The 19,688-nt window shown below is 58.4% G+C and overlaps 2 protein-coding genes across 2 annotated transcripts in view; both read right to left on the reverse strand.

Moving 5' to 3' along the window:
- Positions 1–3,782, reverse strand: part of HAPLN3 (hyaluronan and proteoglycan link protein 3) — a 4,949-nt gene extending 1,167 nt beyond the window's left edge. The window contains exons 1-4 of the mRNA XM_029958744.1: positions 3,714–3,782; positions 1,978–2,137; positions 1,366–1,734; positions 18–266 (exon numbers count right to left, since the gene is read on the reverse strand). Coding sequence (XP_029814604.1) covers positions 18–266; positions 1,366–1,734; positions 1,978–2,104 — 745 coding nt within the window. The 5' untranslated portion in view covers positions 2,105–2,137; positions 3,714–3,782. The remainder of the gene's footprint in view (positions 1–17; positions 267–1,365; positions 1,735–1,977; positions 2,138–3,713) is intronic.
- A 3,771-nt stretch (positions 3,783–7,553) lies between these two features.
- MFGE8 (milk fat globule-EGF factor 8 protein) lies at positions 7,554–18,559 on the reverse strand. The gene is made up of 10 exons (XM_008925379.4): positions 18,478–18,559; positions 14,945–15,070; positions 14,574–14,699; positions 13,944–14,057; positions 13,320–13,501; positions 12,762–12,917; positions 11,593–11,737; positions 10,534–10,736; positions 9,071–9,226; positions 7,554–8,963 (listed from the first exon to the last, which is right to left on the reverse strand). Exons 1-10 carry the CDS (start codon positions 18,557–18,559, stop codon positions 8,820–8,822), a joined length of 1,434 nt encoding a protein of 477 aa, XP_008923627.3. The 3' UTR covers positions 7,554–8,819.
- Between the last annotated feature and the right edge of the window lie 1,129 nt (positions 18,560–19,688).

Raw genomic sequence — 19,688 nt, forward strand, 5'->3', positions numbered from 1 at the left:
TTCCTGACCCCAGGCACTGTGTTCTTCCCTCCACACGCCCACGGGCGTGTCCTTGCGGCCGCACTCCTCCCGCGGCCGGGAGATGGGGTACTGCACGGTGCCATCGGCCAGCCAGCCCGCGTTGCACCAGTCCAGCCCCTCACTCCAGGCCTGGAAGAGCTGGTTGAAGTTGGCAAGGATGGCACCTTGGTCCTGGCACACTTGCTCGGCTTCGTGGAAGTTGAGCCTGTACTGCCCGCGGGGAGGCTGGTAGGGGAACACGATGCCTGGAGGCAGATGGGATGCTCAGCTGGCTCTGTGGGCAGCCCACCCGCCCCGAGTTCAGCCCCAGCAGGAGACACAGGGGTCCCCGACCCATCCCAAATTCAGAGACAGGGACCACCCCAGTGTGGCAGAGCCCAAGGCTCAGGAATGCGGGGATGGGGCTGCTCCGGGCGTGCAGGCGCTAGCGGTGAGTTGCCAGCGACATCTGGTGGCACAGGAATACAGGGGCTTGGTCCTGGGGACACACGGACCCCCTCATGGGGACGGCACCTGCACATACAGGGATGCACAGACTATGATAATGGAGTTGCAGGGACCACCACCACTGGGTCGTATAGACCACGGCCCTGGACACACACAGACATTGGTCCCAGGGAGCCATGGACCACCTCTGCGGGGATGGAGAGATCACTGTCGTGAGGATGCATAGGCTACAGGAACAGGGATACAAGGACCAGCATCATGGGGACATATGGGCCATGATCCCAGGGACACATGGACCACCAACATGGGGATAGATGGACCACTGTCACGGGGATGGATGGACCACAGAACCATGTGCATCACTATCATGGACACAGTCACAGGGACCTGTGGGGACAAGACACTGGGAGACAGGGCCAAAGGAATGGGCAGGGGCAAGCAAGAGGGACATTTTTACAGCTATGAGCTTGGAAGCAGAGTCAAGGCTGAGTCAGGTCCCTCATGGCAAGTGAGCAAGAGGGGCTGGACCAGTCACCAACATTCATCGCAAGAGGCATTGAGATATACAGAGCTGGGAGGGGAGGGGACAGCTGGACATGATGCAGCACAGCGGGAAGATGGGTGGGTAAAGGCAGGAAATGCTGCAGCCATGGGGTCACTCCCAACTCTAACTCCATAGCAGCACCCTCAGAGTCCCAGCTGTGCAGACTGCTTCGGGCTCACTCACTGCTGAGACCCTGCAGTCAGACAGCCCCGAGCCACCACCTCATCCCACCAAGCACCCCAGCCGCTTTCTGCCCACAATTGGCCTCCCTGTCCACAAAGGAGGAGGTGTCACAGAAGGTCAGGCTCACTGGCTTGGCACAGAGGGTCACAAGGTCCCCAGTATGGCCCCACCTTGCAGCCGCAGGTCCACCACGTCGCTCTCATCCTCCAGCCCGTCAATGACTTCACAGCGGTATTTGCCATCGTCCTTCAGGTGCACATCACTGATGACCAGCGAGGCCTCGTGCTGGCTGGCCCGGTGGATGTGAGCACGGCCCTTGAAGTCCCCAAAGGCCACATTGGTCTTGCCAATAGCAACCACCACGTCCTGCTCCTTGGTGTAGTCATCCCGTATCTTGGACCACTTGATGCGGATTTTGCGCTTATCTCCCAGGTCAGGCTCGTAGCGGTAGTGGCAGGGCAAGGTAACGTTGGCACCACTGTAGCTGTAGACAGGGTCTTTGGAGGTTTCCACCACCAGTCTGGCTCCATTGAAGTAATCTGGGGACAGGTAAGGAAGGCTTGATGGGCAGGTCAGGATCCAGGGCTGGGCAATGTCCCCAAATCTTCCCTCCAGCCACCACCTCTTCTACCATGAGCTTGCCCTGAGCACCCGCGGAGCATTCTTGACTGCTCCTCTGGACCCCACACCCCCCCAAGAAGTGGATCTCAGCCCCACCCAGAGGCAGGGGGGGACTTCAGTCCCCTGAGACAACCTGCCAGCTCCTCCTATCCCCAATATACCTTTGTCCTGCCCGTTGCCCATGTCGTTCATGATGTGATTGTAGTAGAAGCCGTTGTAGAAGGGGTGGTAGGAGCCGCTGGCCAGCTGCAGCAGGGTGGCCTCCAGGAGTAGCAGGAGCAGCAGCATGGCTGGGAAGCAAGGCCAAACCCTGAGCCTGGGCTGAGAAGGGGGAAAGGACTACTGTAACACCCCCCAAAATAGCCAGGAGCCTATGCCAGCACTGCCTGGCAGTGGTGCTGAGCAGACTCCATACCAGGGATGCAAGGAGAGGGGTGGAAAGAGCCAGCAGAGTGGCTCGCCTGCCCTCAGGGGAAGGTGCAGGCAGCAGGAGCTGTGCCCCCAGACCTGCCCCACAACCGGGGCTGCCAATCCCCTCCCTCCTGGGAGGCCCCCCCCTCCCAGGCCCTTCCCGCCTGGGTCACACCGCACACACATTTGCTGCTGCTGCCCTTTGGGGCCTGTGGAGCGTCCAGCCTGGAGGGGAGCGCTGAGACCAAACTGGGGATGGGGCAGCTACAGAAACAGGATCCCAGGGAGTCCTTTGAACAGGGAGCACTGGGAAAACATCACGTAGGGGTGAAGGGGGAAAGAAATGGTGGAGCCCCACTGTAAGCAGCAAGCTCGGTTTACAGAGGCAGCCGAGCATGCAACCCAGCCGAGGAGGTGGGGAGAGGGCTCAGGCTGCCTCTGCTGCCCCAGCTCCAGACAAAGCCCAGCGGCACTCACCATCCTGGCCAAGGACCCCTGACTCCGACCCAGAGCTCTGCACCACAGGCATGGCTGGCGCTGACCCCATGCAACACATTTCACTCCCAAACCACGTCCCACGGGTGGGGGCAGCCCGGCTGCCCCACAGCGCCAGAGACTTTTGCTGACCAGAGCTCTGGGTGCCTGGGTACCCACGGGTGCCCCGCATGGCGCTCACCCAAGGTGCTCCCAGGACTGGCTACTTGTGAGGATTCCCAGAGCCGGCAGAGGGGGCCCGGCACTCGGCAAGCCTCCGGCAGACCCCCTCCAACACCGGGAGGGGTCTGACATCTGTGCCCTGCTTAGACGAGGCTTACGAGTGCCTGCGAATGTGCCCCGGGCCAGGGGGCTATGTGAGAGCGGGTGCTCACCCCCTGCAGGGTCCGATACGGGGTAAGGTGGTGGTCTCCGGGGGCCAGGGTGTGCAACCGACTGCTCTCACCACAGGTTGCTCACTGCCGGACTCTCCTCAGCGGTCAGAGCCACTGCTCACCGTGGGGTGCAGCCCATGCTTGCCACCCACTGGGATCTGCGGAACCAGCACCCGAGGGCACGGGGTGCACCCACCCGAGCACCAGCTCAGCCCCAGAGCCGGCACAGAGGTGAGCAGTGCTGCAGGCACTGGAGCCACAGGCACAACACCACGTGCTGCCCACGCGCCCCAGGGTGGGCTCGAGGCACTGCAGCTCCACACCTCGGTGTGCAGGGCACCAGCCCTGCTCCCCCTGTACCCCAGTGCCTGGTGACACCCCCTCCCCCAGAGCCCAGCGTTGAAGTGACGTGCTGGGGGCCCGGCATTCTCAGCTGCAATGCCAGTGAGCATCGTGCTGCAGCACCCACCACAGCGATGTCTGGCACCTTCTGCGGTGATGCCCAGCTCCCTCCATGGTGATGCCATCCCTCCCTGTCCTCCATGGCAAGCAGAGTGCCCACCGCCCCGGAGTGCCAGCCCTCCCCAGTTCCGGCGCTGGGGCAAAGCCCTACTCACGCTGGTTGCGGGCAGGCTGCAGGCAGGCGTGCAGGCAGGCTGCAGGCAGATGCACTGTGTTTAGGGCTCTTGCAGGGCTGAGAGGAAGCAGCTCCAGGGCCTGCCTCTTAAAGGGAAACACACGTTTCCCAACCCCCTGCTTGCAGCCCGGAGCTGGGGTGGGTGCCCCCGGCCCCCTGCCTGCCTGCCTGCCCGCCCGCCCTGCCTGGCTGATGGCCTGGCCGTGCACCCACACGCTGCCCGCACACTGCCCGCATGCTGCCCACACACTGTTAACACATCTCATCCGTGATGTGCCAGCTGCCCACGTTGCCCCCAGCTTAGAGAGGACAGCAGTGGGGAGCAAGGTGCCCCCATGGGGCTGGTGTGATCTTGTGATGCCCCATGCAAAGCCCTGGTGAAGTCACAGTGCCAGGAAAAAAACGCCATCCCTTGTCCCACATAAAACCGAGAAGATTGGTCTCAGTTCCCAAGCAAAGGTGGTGTCCAGCACACGTGTAAGGAGCACCGCAGGCACAAGCAGCTTGGGACAGGTGGGCTGTGTCAGAGGGTCTTCTGTGCCCAGGAAGTGCAAGGCAGCACCTGCCTGCTCTGGGATTTAGGAGAGGCTGCTGAGCTGTGGGGTTCAGCCTCTTCAAGGTCTGCTTGGGGCTGTGAGGGCAAAGCAGAGGCACAGAACCCAGGGTGAAAGCTCTGGGGTGCTCAGTTGCACCCACGTGAGGGGGCATCATCCCTAAACTTGGATGATGCCCTCCATGCCAGCTTCCACTGGCACACAGGTATGCAGACCCGGCTCCAAGAGTCCCCGATCGAGTCCTCAGGAAGGGCAGCACGGCGGCAGCGCAGCCGGGGGATGCCGGTCAAGGGGTGGACAGTGGGGCCGAACACATGAAGGAACCACAAAGCCGCGTGTGCCCTGACCCATCGACCCGCTGTCCCAGCCCGGTGCGTTGCATCACCCCCCACTTTGTTGTTTTATGGCAAGGAAATGAGGCGTGGGGGCCCCGGTCCGGCTCTTGCCGCCGCGCAGGATGGCTTCAAGCCGGAAAGAAAACAACTCGTGTAAAAACAAACCGCCCCGAGGCTGGCTGGGGGGTGAAGGGGGCCAGGACCCCTTTCTGACAGCCCCCCAGCGTGGAGCGCTCGGGGTGCGATCTTGTCTGCCCGACGCCGCCGCACTGATAGGGAGCAGCCGGCAAGGAAACGGCGTTATCTGCCGCCAGCGCCGGCACGGCAGCCCGCGTTCCCCGAGGGAAGCCCCGACCGGGGATGGCCGTGGGCCCCGCGGTCTGGAGGCACTGCTCTTCCTTGTTCTCCTTTTCCCTGCGCACCCACCGGGCCTGCCAGCCCTCCCCGAGGAGGGACGCGGTGGAGCCGGGCTGCCCGGGGACATGGGAGTGTGACGGCCGGGCACGCCGCCTGCTCGCCTGCCCGGAGCAGCCTGTCCCGCAGCCCACAATGGAGGGGCAATTACATCTCCCGGCACTCTGTGCTGCCCTGCATCCTGGCCGAGGGTCTGTGTCCCCCCCAGCCCCGCCCCTTGGCCAGAGAAGATGGTGGGATGACATCCCAGCTGCATCCCGGTGACCAGTGCCCCCTTGCAGTTGCTTGCCCAAGTTGCCCGTGTACCGGTAATCCAGCGACTGGGATGGTTCCCTCCACCCCCTACCTGTGCAGGCAGACGGACAGCCCTGTCAGGGCACAGTGCTCCCTGGCATGGCCGTCCCATTGTTCCAGAGTCGAGGAACCAGCCCTGCAGTGTCCGGTGCTGCCTGAGCTGCTTGCACTACAGCGCCTGCAGCAGCCATCCTCTGCCCTGCCTGAAGAGGGGAGCGGCAGCAGGGAAGGGGACAGGAATGCTTTTGTGCATCTCTTTTCAACAACAGCTCCTGGCTCACCTTTGGCCACGACTCTTGTTTGGATGTAGCCAATGGTGCCTCTCCTTTCTCCTGGTCAACAGGCAGCATGGGGAAGGATCTGGCCACCGGCAGACCCAGAGGAAGAAGGAATCCCCTTCACTCCTTACCACCTCTTACTCTATTTGTGGCACTTCTGGAATGATCCCATATTTTTTTTCTGCTCCCTGAGGGAGAACCTGGGTAGGACCACAGGTTTCAGAGTAAGCAAAGCTGTGCAGGGTCAGCATAGTTCTGACCCAGGAGCACATGTTTAGGGCATGTGTTTAGGGCTGGCTGAAATTTTGACTGAATAGGAGCCATAAAAATGTCATCCCTGTCCTCCTTGTCTCAAAGCCAGCAGCTGACAGGTCCGCCGTGGCCCCACCAGAGAGATTTGTCCATGAAATGCCACTGGCACTGGATGATTCCAGCAGGAACCTATTGCCAAGGCCAGAACTGGGGAGGAACACTCACGTTCCTGGTAGGATAGAGGAGGTTATGATCTGTGCTGGGCTTTCTGGGTGGTGGTGAGAGGCGAGAGGATGCTCTCCCCGATGGCTGCTTCCTGAGGAACCAGCTCACAGCAGCTGGCAGCACAGGCAGCCGAGTCAGCAGGGTGCCACACCGTGCCGGCCATCCTGGCCTTCCTGCTGCTACAGCAACCCAGCTGCGTCCAGGAAGAGCATCCGAGGGATAGGGACAAACCATGAGAGGCTGTGCATGGCAGGGAAGGCACCCTGGCTCTCACCAGTGCCCCCATCCTGGGACTGCAGAGGAGGAAGGAAATGCCACAAGGTTGAGAAAGGGCTCAGCATCCGCCAGAGGGGCTCACTTGGGGGGTAGCAGTGGGCAGGGGAAGCAGCAGCCAGGGGCTGAGGATGAATCCCCTGCTCTGAGACACAGTATCTGCTCCTGTCACCCTCCTCACGGAGCCTCTGCCGTGTCTCTGGCTCAGGGTTGTCTTGGCTGGACTCGACGCGAACCGCTCTTATCTCTGCACCAGCTTCCCGGTGATAAGGGTGGCGTGTCTGGAGGTGAACCGGGTAGACTGTCCCCCCTGTCCCTGGCTGTAGCTGTGGCTGCTATTTGTCACCAAGCAGCCACAGCCACAGTGAATTCAGCCCAAGCTCTGCAAGCAGCCCCTCAACCCTCTGGTGCCTGGAGCTGGCACCCATGGAGTTAGGCAAGAACCCACCTCCCACAGGCAAGGCCCAAGGAGGGGATACCAGGATGAGCAAGGCACTGCTGGCAGCAGGAATGTGCATGAACGTTGTCCAGAGCTGTGGGGACAGAGAGCTGTGGTGGGAAGCAGGTGGTCCTTGGCCATTTGTACCAACCTCAGGGGTCCCTGCCCAGTGCGGCAGAAGACTCTGGAGAGGAGCAAATCTCCTCTGCTCTGTTCAGTCCAGTGCTCCTTCCCTACAAGGGACCCCACCCTCAGTGCAGGGGGATCCTGCCCCACCCCTGCCCAGGAGGGCTCTGCTGGGAACATCCCTGTGGGCAGCCCTGGCAAAACTCACAGCTCCCTTCAGCCCTGGGATCACGCTGGGGTGTAAGAGCCAATCTAGCTCCAAGCTGGGGTATTTGCTAGAGGATCAAAGCCAAATGAGGAGACAAAGGGCGTGGGGTGCTGATAGAGGCTTCCCCTCCCCAGGTCCCTTCCCACTGTGCCTGGCCAGCTGCGAGCACAGGCTCCGGCAGCTGCAGACAGGGCGGAGGCAGCAGGGAAGATGTGCATAAAGCCCTGATACAGTTTTTCAGACTGGGAAGGGAGCTAGGAGGGTCTGTGAAAGCAGGAGAGGTGTGTGGTCAGCACAGCAGCTGGCAGCCCCCCAGGATGGAGGAGCCAGGTGGCTCAGAGGGGATCCTGGCGGATCACTGGACCTGCCGGGCTTTGGGAGATGGTTCTCAGGGAGGCACAGAGCAGACAAGCCAACAGCCCTAAAGTTTCAGCTGGTTTTAATACTGTCAGAGACACCCCGGAGCAGGGCTGCCGCCACCATCCCACCCAGGCTCCCTTGGCCCCACGGCCACTTCACATCCCAGCAGGCAGGGAAAGCTGCCAGCCCGGTACCGCCCGCCCGCGCTCCCACCTGCCGGTGCCGGGTCTCGCTCATCTCCTACTGCTAATCCTGAGAGCATTGCAAGAGGCTCCTCTCCACCCCACAAAAAGGGGAAAAAAAATCAGGTTACGAAAAGGGTCATAGCACAGCTCTCTACCTGCTGCATTTGGGTGGTTTAACTACCACCTTTCCCATTTTTTTCCATATCCTTGTGGATACAAAACCATCCCTCCCCACTACCAGATCGCAGTCCCCCTGGTCACCACTCAGCTCTGGGGACAACGGACCTCTAGACACCCCAAACTGCAGTGAGTCAGGGATGGCAGCAATGCTGAGACTTGGGAGGACACTGGAGCTGGCACCCCAGGAAGGGGAATGGGGAATGCCTGCCTAAATGCCAGCCATGGTGCCTGCTGGAGCATCCAGCGGGTAGAGCCACCAGTAATGGGGACCCAGTGCCTCTTGACAGGAGCCATCTCATCACTCTCCTCGCACTATGTGGTGTTGACACCACAGGCAAGGATATCCAGGGCCTGGCAAAATGGGCTGGGTACAACAGCTGAGTTTTTTCAGAGGATTTTCAAGAGCCCCTGCTTGCAGATGTGCAGGGAGCAGGAGGGACAACGGAGGCTGCAAGCCCAGGGTGCCTGCCCTAAGCCCCTGAAAACTGCTGAGCCCCAAGAAGGTACAGGCAAGGGACTGCCACTGGCTGCAGACTCTCTGCTGGAAGCAGAAGCAAGAAGGGGGAGAAAATTTGTCCCCAGCTTTAGCTGGGAGTATACAGCCAAGCCCTGATTGCAGGACAGGGTCCCCCAGCAAAGCCCCATTTGCAGGATGGGGTCCCCCAAGGAAGCCCCAGTTGCAGGAGAGGATCCCCCAGCCAAGTCCCAGTTGCAGGGGGGGGTCTCAGCCCTGGCTGGCACGGCAAAAGGGCAGGAGCCGTCCCCACATCCCACCTGCAAGGGCCCCGTAAAGTGCAGTGCTGCAGCCCCAGCACCAACGCGGGGCAGGGGAGCCCTCTCGGCTGCCTCCCGAGTGTGGGGACATGGAGAGGGGGTGTGAGGTCGGAGCAGGAGCGGGCAGGGGTGGGCAGGGCGCAGGCTGGGCGGCGGGGAAGAGCAGCCCCGTCCTTCCTCCCCACACGCCTACTCATCGCAGCCCAGCAGCTCCACGCGCAGGGTGATGCGGTTGTGCCAGGCCACGGGCAGGATGCGGACGAAGCGGGCATAGAAGGGCACGTCGAACACGTTCTTCTTGTGTGAGTAGTTGTCACTGTTGCCGTGGAAGATCTAGGAAGGGACAGGTGGGTTTCAGTGCTGCTGGGACCTCCCCACTGCCACCCACCCCTCCCCACCACGGCATCCCTGAGCCCCAGAAGGTCACTGCCCACACCCACCTTGGTACTGTTTGTCTGGCCATCCCGGTATAGGGTCCAGGACGTGCCATTGTCACTGTAGGCCACCTTGTAGGCTGCCACATACTGGATGTGCCCAAAGTCACGGGCTCCTTGCGTGATGATTCCTGTCACCTTCTTCTGGTCCCGGAGGTCGATCTGGCACAGGGACAAGGCTTGTCACAACTCCTTTGTAGGGGCGGTGCTCCCACCCCACAGCACCCTTCATGTTCCAGAGGCATTCAGGATGAGCTGGCCCTCAGGGGTCAAGAATGGAGAAAACACCACTTGACCCCCACCTCAATGCCAGGTAACACATAAAACACTACTGTGAAATATTTGATCCTTCAACACTCACAGCATTTCTCAAGGTAATCTAAAGTGGGCACAAACCCACCGCCTCAGTGCCCTTGCCCACTCCCACCATCTCCACATTTTTTGCTGAAAATGTCAATGTGGGAATGACGGTAAAAAATCCCCATTCAAAAAAAATTAAGGATTCCCGGAGGAAATGCATTTCCACTGGAAAGCAGTTCTTGCTGAGAAAATATGCCGTTCAGCACAGGCTGACATTTGGGTTCTAAGTGAGATGGTTTCTATTCTCTTTAGTCTGCCACGCTGCGCTACTGCTGCTGGCGCAGGGTAAACCAGGAAAGGAGCTGAAAGTCTCCTTAATTTAGTTCTTTTTCCATGCTCATCAAGGGCAGTTCCAGCTATACAATATAAATCCTGAGTTTATATGTAAATCTATACACACATACACAAACAGTGGTCTGTGGTGCAACAGCCCAACTCAGCGTGTCATCCTGACCCCAACAGCCAACGTCTTGATAAGCTGCTTTATTTAGGGCTGTGAAACAGCTGCTTTTAATCATTTCCCAAATAAAAAGCGGGACAAATATCTAAACTGCTTTGTCCTATTATGTCATGTGAATCATGTGAAAAGTATAAAAACAGGGTAGGAAAGGAAACCGAGAAGGAAATTTCAAAACTATTTGTTTCCATTCCAGACTGAGAAGAGAAAAGCAAACCTGATTTTTTTTCTGCAAAACAGAAACATGGTGTTCTGGGCAGCCAGAGGGTCATGGGACAGTCATCTCAGGTTGGGATGGCATTTCCTCAAGGGGTGATGCAGAGTTGGGGTGTTGTATGCTTGATGTACCCACGAGGTACAGAGACAGCACCACCTTGTCCCTATGGGCATTGACCCAGAGCTCCTGGACTGCTGTTAAAACCAGTGGCTGTGGTCCCATTCTGACCTGCCCCTGTGTCCCCAGTTCGGGGAGTGCACTGCCAGGCCATGTGCCCCACAGCAAGGTGCTCTGCCCACCCCATCAGGGGTGCCCATCCTCCTTCCAGCCACCTCAGCACAGGAGGTGACCCCAGGCACACGAGGTGGCCCCAGACACAGCTGGAGAAGCTGGGGAGGAGACACGAGGTTACAGAGGGAGGGCCCAGAGACCCACCTGCAGCCACTCGGACTGGCCGTTGTTCAGCGCGGTCCAGGCGTTGGTTTTGCCCGTCGTGTCCAGGCGAGCGTAATGGGGGTGCCAGGTAAAGGCATCGATGCCCCAGGTCTTATAGACGCTGGAGGCTGTGATCTGCTGGTCGGAGATCAGGCGGGATTTCATGCCCAGAGGCTCCGAGCAACCTGCCGTGTTGAAATACACTGTAACACAACAGTTTACACAGGCAGTGAAAGGGAAAGAGTCCACAGCACCGACGCGAGTAAAACCCCGCAGCCCTGCCAAGAAGCCATCCCCACATTCCCCTGTTTCCATTGCCTGGAGCAGCAACAGGGCCAGGCAGGGAAACGCTCAGCAGAGGTATAGGGTTGCCTTTTCCCAGGATTTTTAGCTCCCAGCTATTCCCTGTCTCACAGTGCCTCCTGCTGCAGAGACAAGCAGATGTCTCCACAGCACAGTACAGCACAGCCCTGGAATATAGAAAGCTTTGGCAGGAGGCAGAGGAGGATGTTTTCATGAGTGAAGAGAGCAATGCAAAGACATCCCCAGCCAACATCATGGATGGTGCCACACCCACATAGCAGCAGGATAGGACCCAAGCCCCCACAGCATCCCACTCCCACACAGACACATGAGTCCCACTCGGCTGCTGGAGATGTGCCACAGAGCAGGAATGTGGGCAGCACAGGGAAAGGGCTCACCCCTCACATTTCCCAGAGTACTTTGATCCTCTGGTGCTTTTCAAGCTCCTCGGCAAGAAAAGCAGCCAGTTCACAGCTGGAGCTGACAGGGAGGGGTCACAATAAAAAGTCCTGGCTTGGAAGGTGTTAGAGGTGTTAGAAGCACGAGAATGCAGCTCAAGCTGGCTGAGCCAGTGGGATTAACAGCTTGTGCTCCCCAAACGCACCCCAGGGTATTTCCAGGCACCAGCCTCAGGAAAAACAAGCACTGACAAACTCCTTGTGCTGGGTGATCAGAAACAGGACAAGGGGTGATGCCCTGCTCCGTGTCACCCCCTGCCCTGCGGTCCCTGGGGAGGGGAGAGCCACCAACATTTACCATTCATCTCACAGCCGATGAGCTCAAAGCGCAGCGTGCAGGCCCGGCGGCACATCACGGGGTAGATGCGGATGAACTGGGCCGTGATGGGGGGGTTGAACATGTTGGTCTTCATGGTGCCATAGTCCATGTTCCCCTCAAAAACCTGCAACAGTGAGCAGGGCTGAGTGGTCCAGCCCTCCCACAGCCTCCTGCATCAAATCCCTTGCACAGCAGACGGACAGACCTTAGCATTGCCAGTGGCAATAGGGCTGCCTTTTCCCAGGATTTTTAGCTCCCAGCTATTCCCTGTCTCACAGTGCCTCCTGCTGCAGAGACAAGCAGATGTCTCCACAGCACAGCACAGCCCTGGAATACAGAAAGCTTTGGCAGGAGGCAGAGGAGGATGTTTTCATGAGTAAAAGAGGGGAAAGCTGGGCTCTGCTCTCCTGCCCTGGAGCAGTGCGTGACTTTGCAGCAGCTTCAACACTCTCAACAGAGCTTTGCAATACTTTCTAATTCATCCTCACCCCCACAGAGCCACACATGCAGCAACATCCACTCCCTCCCACTATCACAATGCTCCACAAATCATGAAAAAAAGCAGAGAGGTAACTCGCTTCTTTCTTTTTAACACAACAAATAGAGTCAGGTCATGTTTTCATGCATTTTTTTCCACTGCTGCAGAAACAAGAGGAATTTTTCATTTTTGTTAGGCAAAGCAGATACTCACAACCATTTCCTGGATGCTCAAAAATCCACCAGGAGACATTTGCCATAAAGAACTGAGAGTGGAGAGCACTGCAATCTGTGAGTATTTCTGCTCTGAGACACACCCTCAACTAGTGCTTAGTGCAGACACATAAGCCACCCAAGCTGTTCAGTAGCACTGTCAGACCATGCCCAGTTCCCAGTGTGTCAGTGATAAAGATATTATCTGAATGACCTAAATATGTCAGTGCCGCTTCTTTGATTATGCTTATTAAGGTCAATTAAACAGAGGCAGAGAGCACTTCTCGGCACTGGAACTGCCTGTGCCATCTCACTACTAGGATGGCTCTCAACACGGCTTTGGCCCAGGTCAAAAGCATTTTTCCACACACAGGGACACTTTGGGATGCAGCTCACAGCGACTCCAGCACGGGGTGGGGGGAGCTGGGACACCCCCTATGCAGAGCATTGCAGCCCACCTTGTCTACATCCAGCTTCTCATCCTTGAAGAAGGTGAACTCCCGCCCGTCCAGGCTGTAGGCGACTTTGTAGGCGCGGACGAACTCCTGCTGCCCCACGCGGCGCGCGCCCTGCGTGATGATCCCGCTCAGCCGCATCTTCCGCAGCAGGTTGGCCTGTGGAGGGGAGGAGGATGAACAGGGTACAGCACAGAGAGGGTGCACAGCCCCTGCACCCATCAGCACCACCAAGCCTGGATGGGAGGATGGGCTTACACTCAGCATTGGGACTGGGAGAGAGGATGCCCAGGACACTATGACTTCCCCCAGGCAAAAGCCCTCCAGCCCTCCAGCCCTGCATCCCATGGTGGGCAGACCAGGGATCACCACTCCAGGTTCCCAGCTTCTTCCAACAGACTTGCCTTCTCCAGGCACATCCCAAGATGCCCCTTGCTGCAGAAATTTAGCCCCGCATTTGCCACCAGGAGCAGGGAAATCACATGACAGCAGTGCTGCAAGATCAGCCACGGCTACCGGGGCTGCTCTCTATGCTGGTGCTCCCAGTCCTGCCACAGGTACCTGGATCCAGGGGCTCTTGTCATAGTTGCTGGAGGTCCAGGCATTGACAATGCCGTGGTTGTTGAGGCGGGCAAGCTCTGGCCCCCAGCGCTGGAGGCCGAGGAAGCCGTAGTAAACAGAGGATGCCGAGAGCTGGGCGTCAGAGATGGCTCCTCCTTCCATGCCCAGGAGAACAGCACAGCCTGGGGACAATGGGAAGATCAGGGCCAAAGAGAGACAGTAACCAGGGAGCAGAACTAGAGGTCATTTGTTTCTTGTCTGGGGATACAGAAGGAGATGAAGGCCAGTCCTAGGATCTGGTTGTCCCCAGGGTGTCCCCTGCTCATCAGCCCTCATCCAAAACCACACCATCCATCTGTCCCCCTCACAGTACAGAGGTCTGGGGTGAAAGTGCCATCCGGGGGCCACCTCAGAGAGAAGACAGCAACTTCCCAAGGATGTTCCCTCCATTAGGACCAGGCTGGCTGGCATCAAGGGCAGCCAGCACACCAGCACCCATAGCTGCCCTTCAGATCCCCTAACCCAGCTGGTGAGACCTCTCCTTGGCACACTGGCAATGACAGACAGAATAGCGGGGAACAGGGAAGGAAAGGGAATTCAGTACAGTTAGTGCCAGGGACTTACGGACGTGGCAGGTCTTCCCCAAGAATGGAGAAGGACACTTGCAGGTGTAGTCACCATCCAGGTCCAGGCAGGTGCCTCCATTTTTGCAAGGCTGGGAGGAGCACTCGTTCTTGTCTAGGAGACAGAGTGGGGGAGCTCAGGAGGTGATCCCAGAATCAATCCTGGAGAGGAGACCCCTCATTTGGTGCAGCGGGAAGAGGGGAGGCATCCCCTTTGCAAGGGCCATGGCAGAGTCCCTGATGATAGGGTGGCACAGGTTGAAGCTCTAACCCAAGGAGCCATCTATACCACATCCCCACTGAGTGCAATCACAGGAGTGTACTGGGACACTCAAGGCTGGGAGCCCACACAGAGCAGGTTGAGCCTTGAGGCATCCCTTGTCTCATTACTCGAGGCACTGTGTCCCTCCAGAGATGTAGAACAAGGCTCAGACACAGCCTGCCCCTGTGCCATGGTCCTTCCCTCCACCCTGCAAGTTGCAAAACAGCCCATGGTCCCTGACATAAGCTGGTGCCCCACACAGTCACAGCTGCAAACACCCTCCAGTTGTTAGCCCAGAATTGTCCAGAGGGACTCCAAGCCTTAGTGGACAAGCAGCTTCCCCTGGCCCCCTCACAGCACCATACTCACTGATCTGGCAGTGCACCCCATCGTACCCCGTGGGGCACTTGCAGATGTAGTCAGTGAAGACGTCCCCTCGGTTTGGGACCAGCTGGCACTCGCCATTGTTGTGGCAAGGATTGGGGTGGCAGGGGCCTGGGGAGGGGAAAAAACAGGTGGAAAATAAGAGCATCCAGTGGGCTGCCACTCCCCAAAGACATTGCATTCCCCCCAGGTGTATCCCGTCACCATATCCATGCTTGGATCTCCACTCTATGTGTCCATCCACCATCAGCAAGGCTGGACCCCAGGGGCAGTGGTACAGGACCACAGCAAGGGCATACTAACTTCCTGCAAGGCTCCTGCTCCAGGGAGCACCCAGGAGAGGGTCAGCTCCTCACCTTTCTCCGTCTCATTGCAGTCAATCCCAACGTAGCCCTCAGGGCAGATGCAGAAGAAGGGGGCCTCATTAATCCCAGTCAGGCAGGTGCCCCCATTCTGACAGTGGTTCACATCGCAGAAGTCACCTGGGAGTAAAGCCACGTGTCACTGCAAACCATCCCCGAGGCAGGCATCCACCAGAACCCCATGGATGTACACGAAGGCATCCCAACCCAAAAGCAGGAACTAGTCTGCTGCAGATTCCACGAGGAGGGGAGCACCTGGAAGGGACCAGCTGCTGGATCCTGCACAGGGCTGCTGACATTCAAGAGTGATGGTTAAGACCAGGAGCACGAGAGAGCAGCAAGGACCTGCTTTGCTCTGGCACATTAAAAAAGGTGTTTAACAGAGCCTGCACATCAAAGGGAGGACAGGGGAAACCCAGGGCTTTGGTGCATCAAATGTCTCTGACATTTGGCTGGGAAGCAGGGATGGCCAGGCTGGGGTGCACTTGGGCACGAGCAGGACAGGATCATTCAAGGGAAAGGGGCTGGTGCCACTGCTGGGTTTTGCTCATGAAAGTTTGTACTTGTAAGAACACAAGCAAAAAAAAATGCAGGGGGAGCCTGCATGCCTCAGTTCCCAGATGCTGGAGACATGCAGGGAGGGAGTACAGAGTTCATCCCTGCAGAACATCTGCCAGACTTTCATCAGTCTCCAAGCAGTTCCCATAAGGCAACCCCAGCTCGCAAACAGGTTCCCCCAGGGAACTGGTAGGGCTGCACCATCTTCTCTGCCTGTTCATCCACTTCCAGCATCTCCCATGGTATAGGGTTTACATGGCAAGGCGGTGGTGGTGGCAAGAGGCTGGAAGGGTGGCTCCTCCAAGAAGACACCAGGAGGTGCTCCCATGTTGGAGACAGCCAGTCCCAGACAATGCCAAAACAGACCCTCTGCTGCCCAAAGCCATGCCCATCACCAGCAGTTGGGTTGCTTCTGTGATAATAAACTCAAGACAAAGTAAAAAGCACTGCACAGCAGCTGTGGGCAAGGAGTGAGAAAACTGTGAAACAGCCTTGCAGACACCCCCTTATTCACTTGCAGAGAATAAGGAGGAGAAGGACGTGCTCCAAGTGCTGGAGCAGGGATTCCACTGTAGCCCATGGGAAAAGATCTGTCTCCCTGCAGCCTGTGGAGGACCACAGGGGAGCAGATATCCACACCGCAGCCCACAGAGGATGCCAGGCTGGAACAGTCTCTTCCTTATGGACTGTATCTCATGGAAAGGACCCACAACAGAGCAGCTCATGAAGAACTGCAGCCCATGGGAAGGACCCACGCTGGATCTTTGCCTTCTTTTTCCCACCCTATCCTGTTGAGGAGGGGAGTGAGTGAAGTCAGCCCACCGCACCCATCAACTTTCTGCTCCCCATTGCAGGGCTGAATCAGATTGCAAGAGCTGGGCTGAAATTCCTCCCACCCTTAATTAATTCTGCCCTAAAAGCTGCAAGACGGCAACATTCTCCATAAACCTACATCAGATTTCCACAGAACTGGCTGAAAGCCTCAGTAACTCCTCACCAAGCGCTAGGACAGCACATCCCTTGATGGCAGGCTCTTCTCTGCCACACTGCAGGAGTCAGAGCAAGGGCTGAACCCAGGTGGAGACCCAGGAATAACCCCTCACTACCTGCATGACCTGGAGAAGGTGGAAGTTAACAAGCTGTGGGCTCGCTGCCCAGACCCACACCAAACAGCACAGTTCTCATTAGCCTAAGCTACTACTCAGTGAGCTCCTACTCATTAGTCCTATAATAGCAGGACTCTTTCAAGTTAATCCTACTCTTCCTGACACTCCACATCTGTAGGGTACACACTGGTGGCAGACAGGCCAACATCAGAGGAAGGTTTCCAAAAAGATGCTGTAGCTCCCTTAGCTCAGCCTCAGGAGGCAGAAAAACTTGGGCAGCGGTTCAAGTTGCTGCCTGCACTGCCCAGCCTGTTCTGCATGACCTCATGCTCCATCAATGCGCTGCCATGAGCTACACCATGGGAAGAGAGGGCTCCTGCTGATACTGGGGATGCCTTTGCCCCACGCCCCTCCACAGGTCTCAGGCACATCCAGCCTCCCCATCCCAAGGATCTCTCCCGGCAGCCAGCCAAGACCTTGCAGACAGAACGACCTCTGTTCAGCAGTGGCTGCCTCCCCAGCCATGGAGCACCAAGGAACGTGTCCTCCCCAGCATCCTCACTGCCTCCAGTGCAGGAGTGTCTGGGGTGGGACACTGCAGCAAAGCAGCAAGGGCTCCTCCCAAGGTCAGGACAGGAGGGGTCCCAGTTTTATACTTCAGTTATTCCAAGTAACTGGACTCCCTTTTATTCTCTCCCAGGAATAATCCCTTACGTGGTGGGTCTCAGTAGCCAGCCCCCTTCCTAGCAGTGAGGCACACAGGTCACATTTTCCACTGTAGCAAGCAGTTTTGGATGCTCCTGGTTTCGGAGCAGTTCAGCATCTCCATCCTCCACACTCATTTTTCTCTGGTCGAGGACAGAGCTGTCACAGACTGAACACTCAGGAACCAAGGCAACAAAGATCAGCCACTGCTTTTGAAAATGTTTGCTTATATGAACCCACAGCCTGGCTGGAAGGCAAAAATAACATCCTCCAAATACTGCGACAGCTCATCCCAGCAGGGCTGGGGGAGGTCAGGTCTCGAGAGGGCAAAAAGGGCACCTCAGCCCAGGGAGAGTGAACACAAACAGGGCCTTCCTCACCTCTTCCTGCTGCCCTTTGTCCCTTGGCCTGGAGCCTCCACCTGGGCTTTGCTCCCCTTTTCTCTGGTCTCCTCCATCCCTTTTTGGAACCAATCGCCCCAGACATGACCCACAGGGTGATGATGGTGCTGCTACTCCCCGGGGTTCCCTTGGCCAGGCCAGCCGGGCGCGCAGTACCAGGCGGTCCCAGGGAGGTTGTTTACATTGTGAGCACGGTTATCTCAGCCTGAGAGCACGGGATAACCCGGCTGAGCGACTCACGGCTCGGGAGCGAGGACGGGGCCATGGACACGAGTTCCTCTGCTCCTGCAGCGGCAGCCCTGGGGCTGCGCACCCTCTCACTCGCACCCCTGCACCCCACATCCGGCAGCTGGGACCCGCTCACCCTGCACCCCACATCCTCTCGCTCTGCATCCAGATCCCCAGCACCGCGGATCCTCAGCATCCCGGCTTCCCCTGCACACTGGACAACCTCTGCACCCTGGATGCCCTGCACTCCGGATCCCTCGCACTCCAGATCCCCACCATCCCGGGATCCTCGGTACTCTGGATCCCCTGCTCCTCACGCTCCCCTGCACCGCGGATTCCCTGCATACCGGACAACACTGCACTCCAGATACCGGATCCCCAGCACCTCAGGCTCCTCGCCGCCCTGGCTCCCCTGTACCACGGGACCCCCGGCACCTCTGATCTCCGGCACTCCAGCACCCCACGCTCCCTGGCAGCGAGGTTTTCCTGCACCCGGGCTCCTCGGCATCCCGGGCTCCCCGGCACTCACCGGCCACGAGCAGCAGCAAGCAGCGGAAGAGCCCCAGCGCCACGGGCCAACAGCAGTCGCAACAAACCTCGAGCATCCTCATGTTGCGGTCCGCGAGCCGCGCGCAGCGATCCGTGCGATCTCCAATGCCCGAGGCCGCTCCGCTCCTCGCTCGCGCGGGCTGCGGGTCAGTGACTCAAGCCCGGCCCGGCGGCACACATGCTCCGCCGCCCGCCCCGGCGGGACCGGGGACCGGGAAACCGGCCCGCGCCGACGTCCCCTGGCACAGCCCGCACCGAGGGTCCGCGACGCCGGGGGGAGCCCCCTCGGGGTGCAGGCAGCACTAGGGGTGCAGGCAGCGCTGGGGGTGCAGGCAGCAAAGGGAGCACCGCAGCCAGCCCGGGGTGTAGGGTTCAGGCAGGCAGCAGGAGGGAGAGAGGCAGGGTTGTGGACTGGGCTCAGAGCCAAAGGTGCCTCATTAGCAGCCTGGAAGTAAGAGCCGCCACGGGCAAATTGATGATGCTCCAGTGCGGGGGGTCCGCTGGTTCGCCCCACGCCAGACCTTGACCCTCGGCTGGCCGGCGGGGACTTCCTGAGCCTGGCAGTGCCCATGGCTCCCACCCCTGGCAGGCAGAGGGTGCAGAGCTGGGCTGGAATGTACTTAGGGGCTGACAACACTTGGCAGGCGGAAGAGCTGTTTTGCAGCACAAACCCCACTTTTCTTTCCCTGGATGGGATGAAAGCTGGCGAGGGCTTCCCCTCTGCTGGACAGGGAACACTAGTGCCCTGTGCTGCCCTTGTCATCCAGCATGCCAGTGGCATGGGGTTTTCCCAAGTTCCTCCTAGCTAGCATCGAGGAAAATAGCTTTCATCCAGGTTGGGCATACACGGGAAAGGGACTGGGAGGGACATAACAGTTCTCTGCCCAAAGCACCACACCACAGCTACACTGGTTCAGCCACAAACTAGCTCCTCTTTGAGCTGTGCCCAGCCACCAAGGGCTGGAAAAGCCCAGCCATGCTATTGAGAGGAACTGGTGCCATGTGGGGAACTCTGCCCTGGAAGGCAGAAACATATTTAACCCTGAAAGACTAAAGCATATTCAGGCTAAATCCATATTCAGCAGCAAATTCTTTGGAAAAGAGCACTGCACAGCACAGGAATGCTGGATCATTTGACCCTGTAATGGAAAGCCCTCCTCCTCCTAAATATGAAGCTGATTTTTATCTCTT

The sequence above is a fragment of the Manacus vitellinus genome, unplaced genomic scaffold (genome assembly GCF_001715985.3).
Source record: "Manacus vitellinus isolate BGI_N305 unplaced genomic scaffold, ASM171598v3 scaffold_16_pilon, whole genome shotgun sequence".
Taxonomy (NCBI): domain Eukaryota; kingdom Metazoa; phylum Chordata; class Aves; order Passeriformes; family Pipridae; genus Manacus; species Manacus vitellinus.

Bases quoted from the DNA above. Each gene is read 5' to 3' on its own strand.
- MFGE8 (XM_008925379.4), bottom strand. From the start codon at position 18,559: ATGAGGATGCTCGAGGTTTGTTGCGACTGCTGTTGGCCCGTGGCGCTG. The intron at 15,071-18,477 runs GTGAGTGCCGGG...CTTTACTCCCAG, and splicing joins CTTGCTGCTGCTCGTGGCCG to GTGACTTCTGCGATGTGAAC. The intron at 10,737-11,592 runs GTAAATGTTGGT...GTTGTGTTACAG, and splicing joins CATCGGCTGTGAGATGAATG to TGTATTTCAACACGGCAGGT.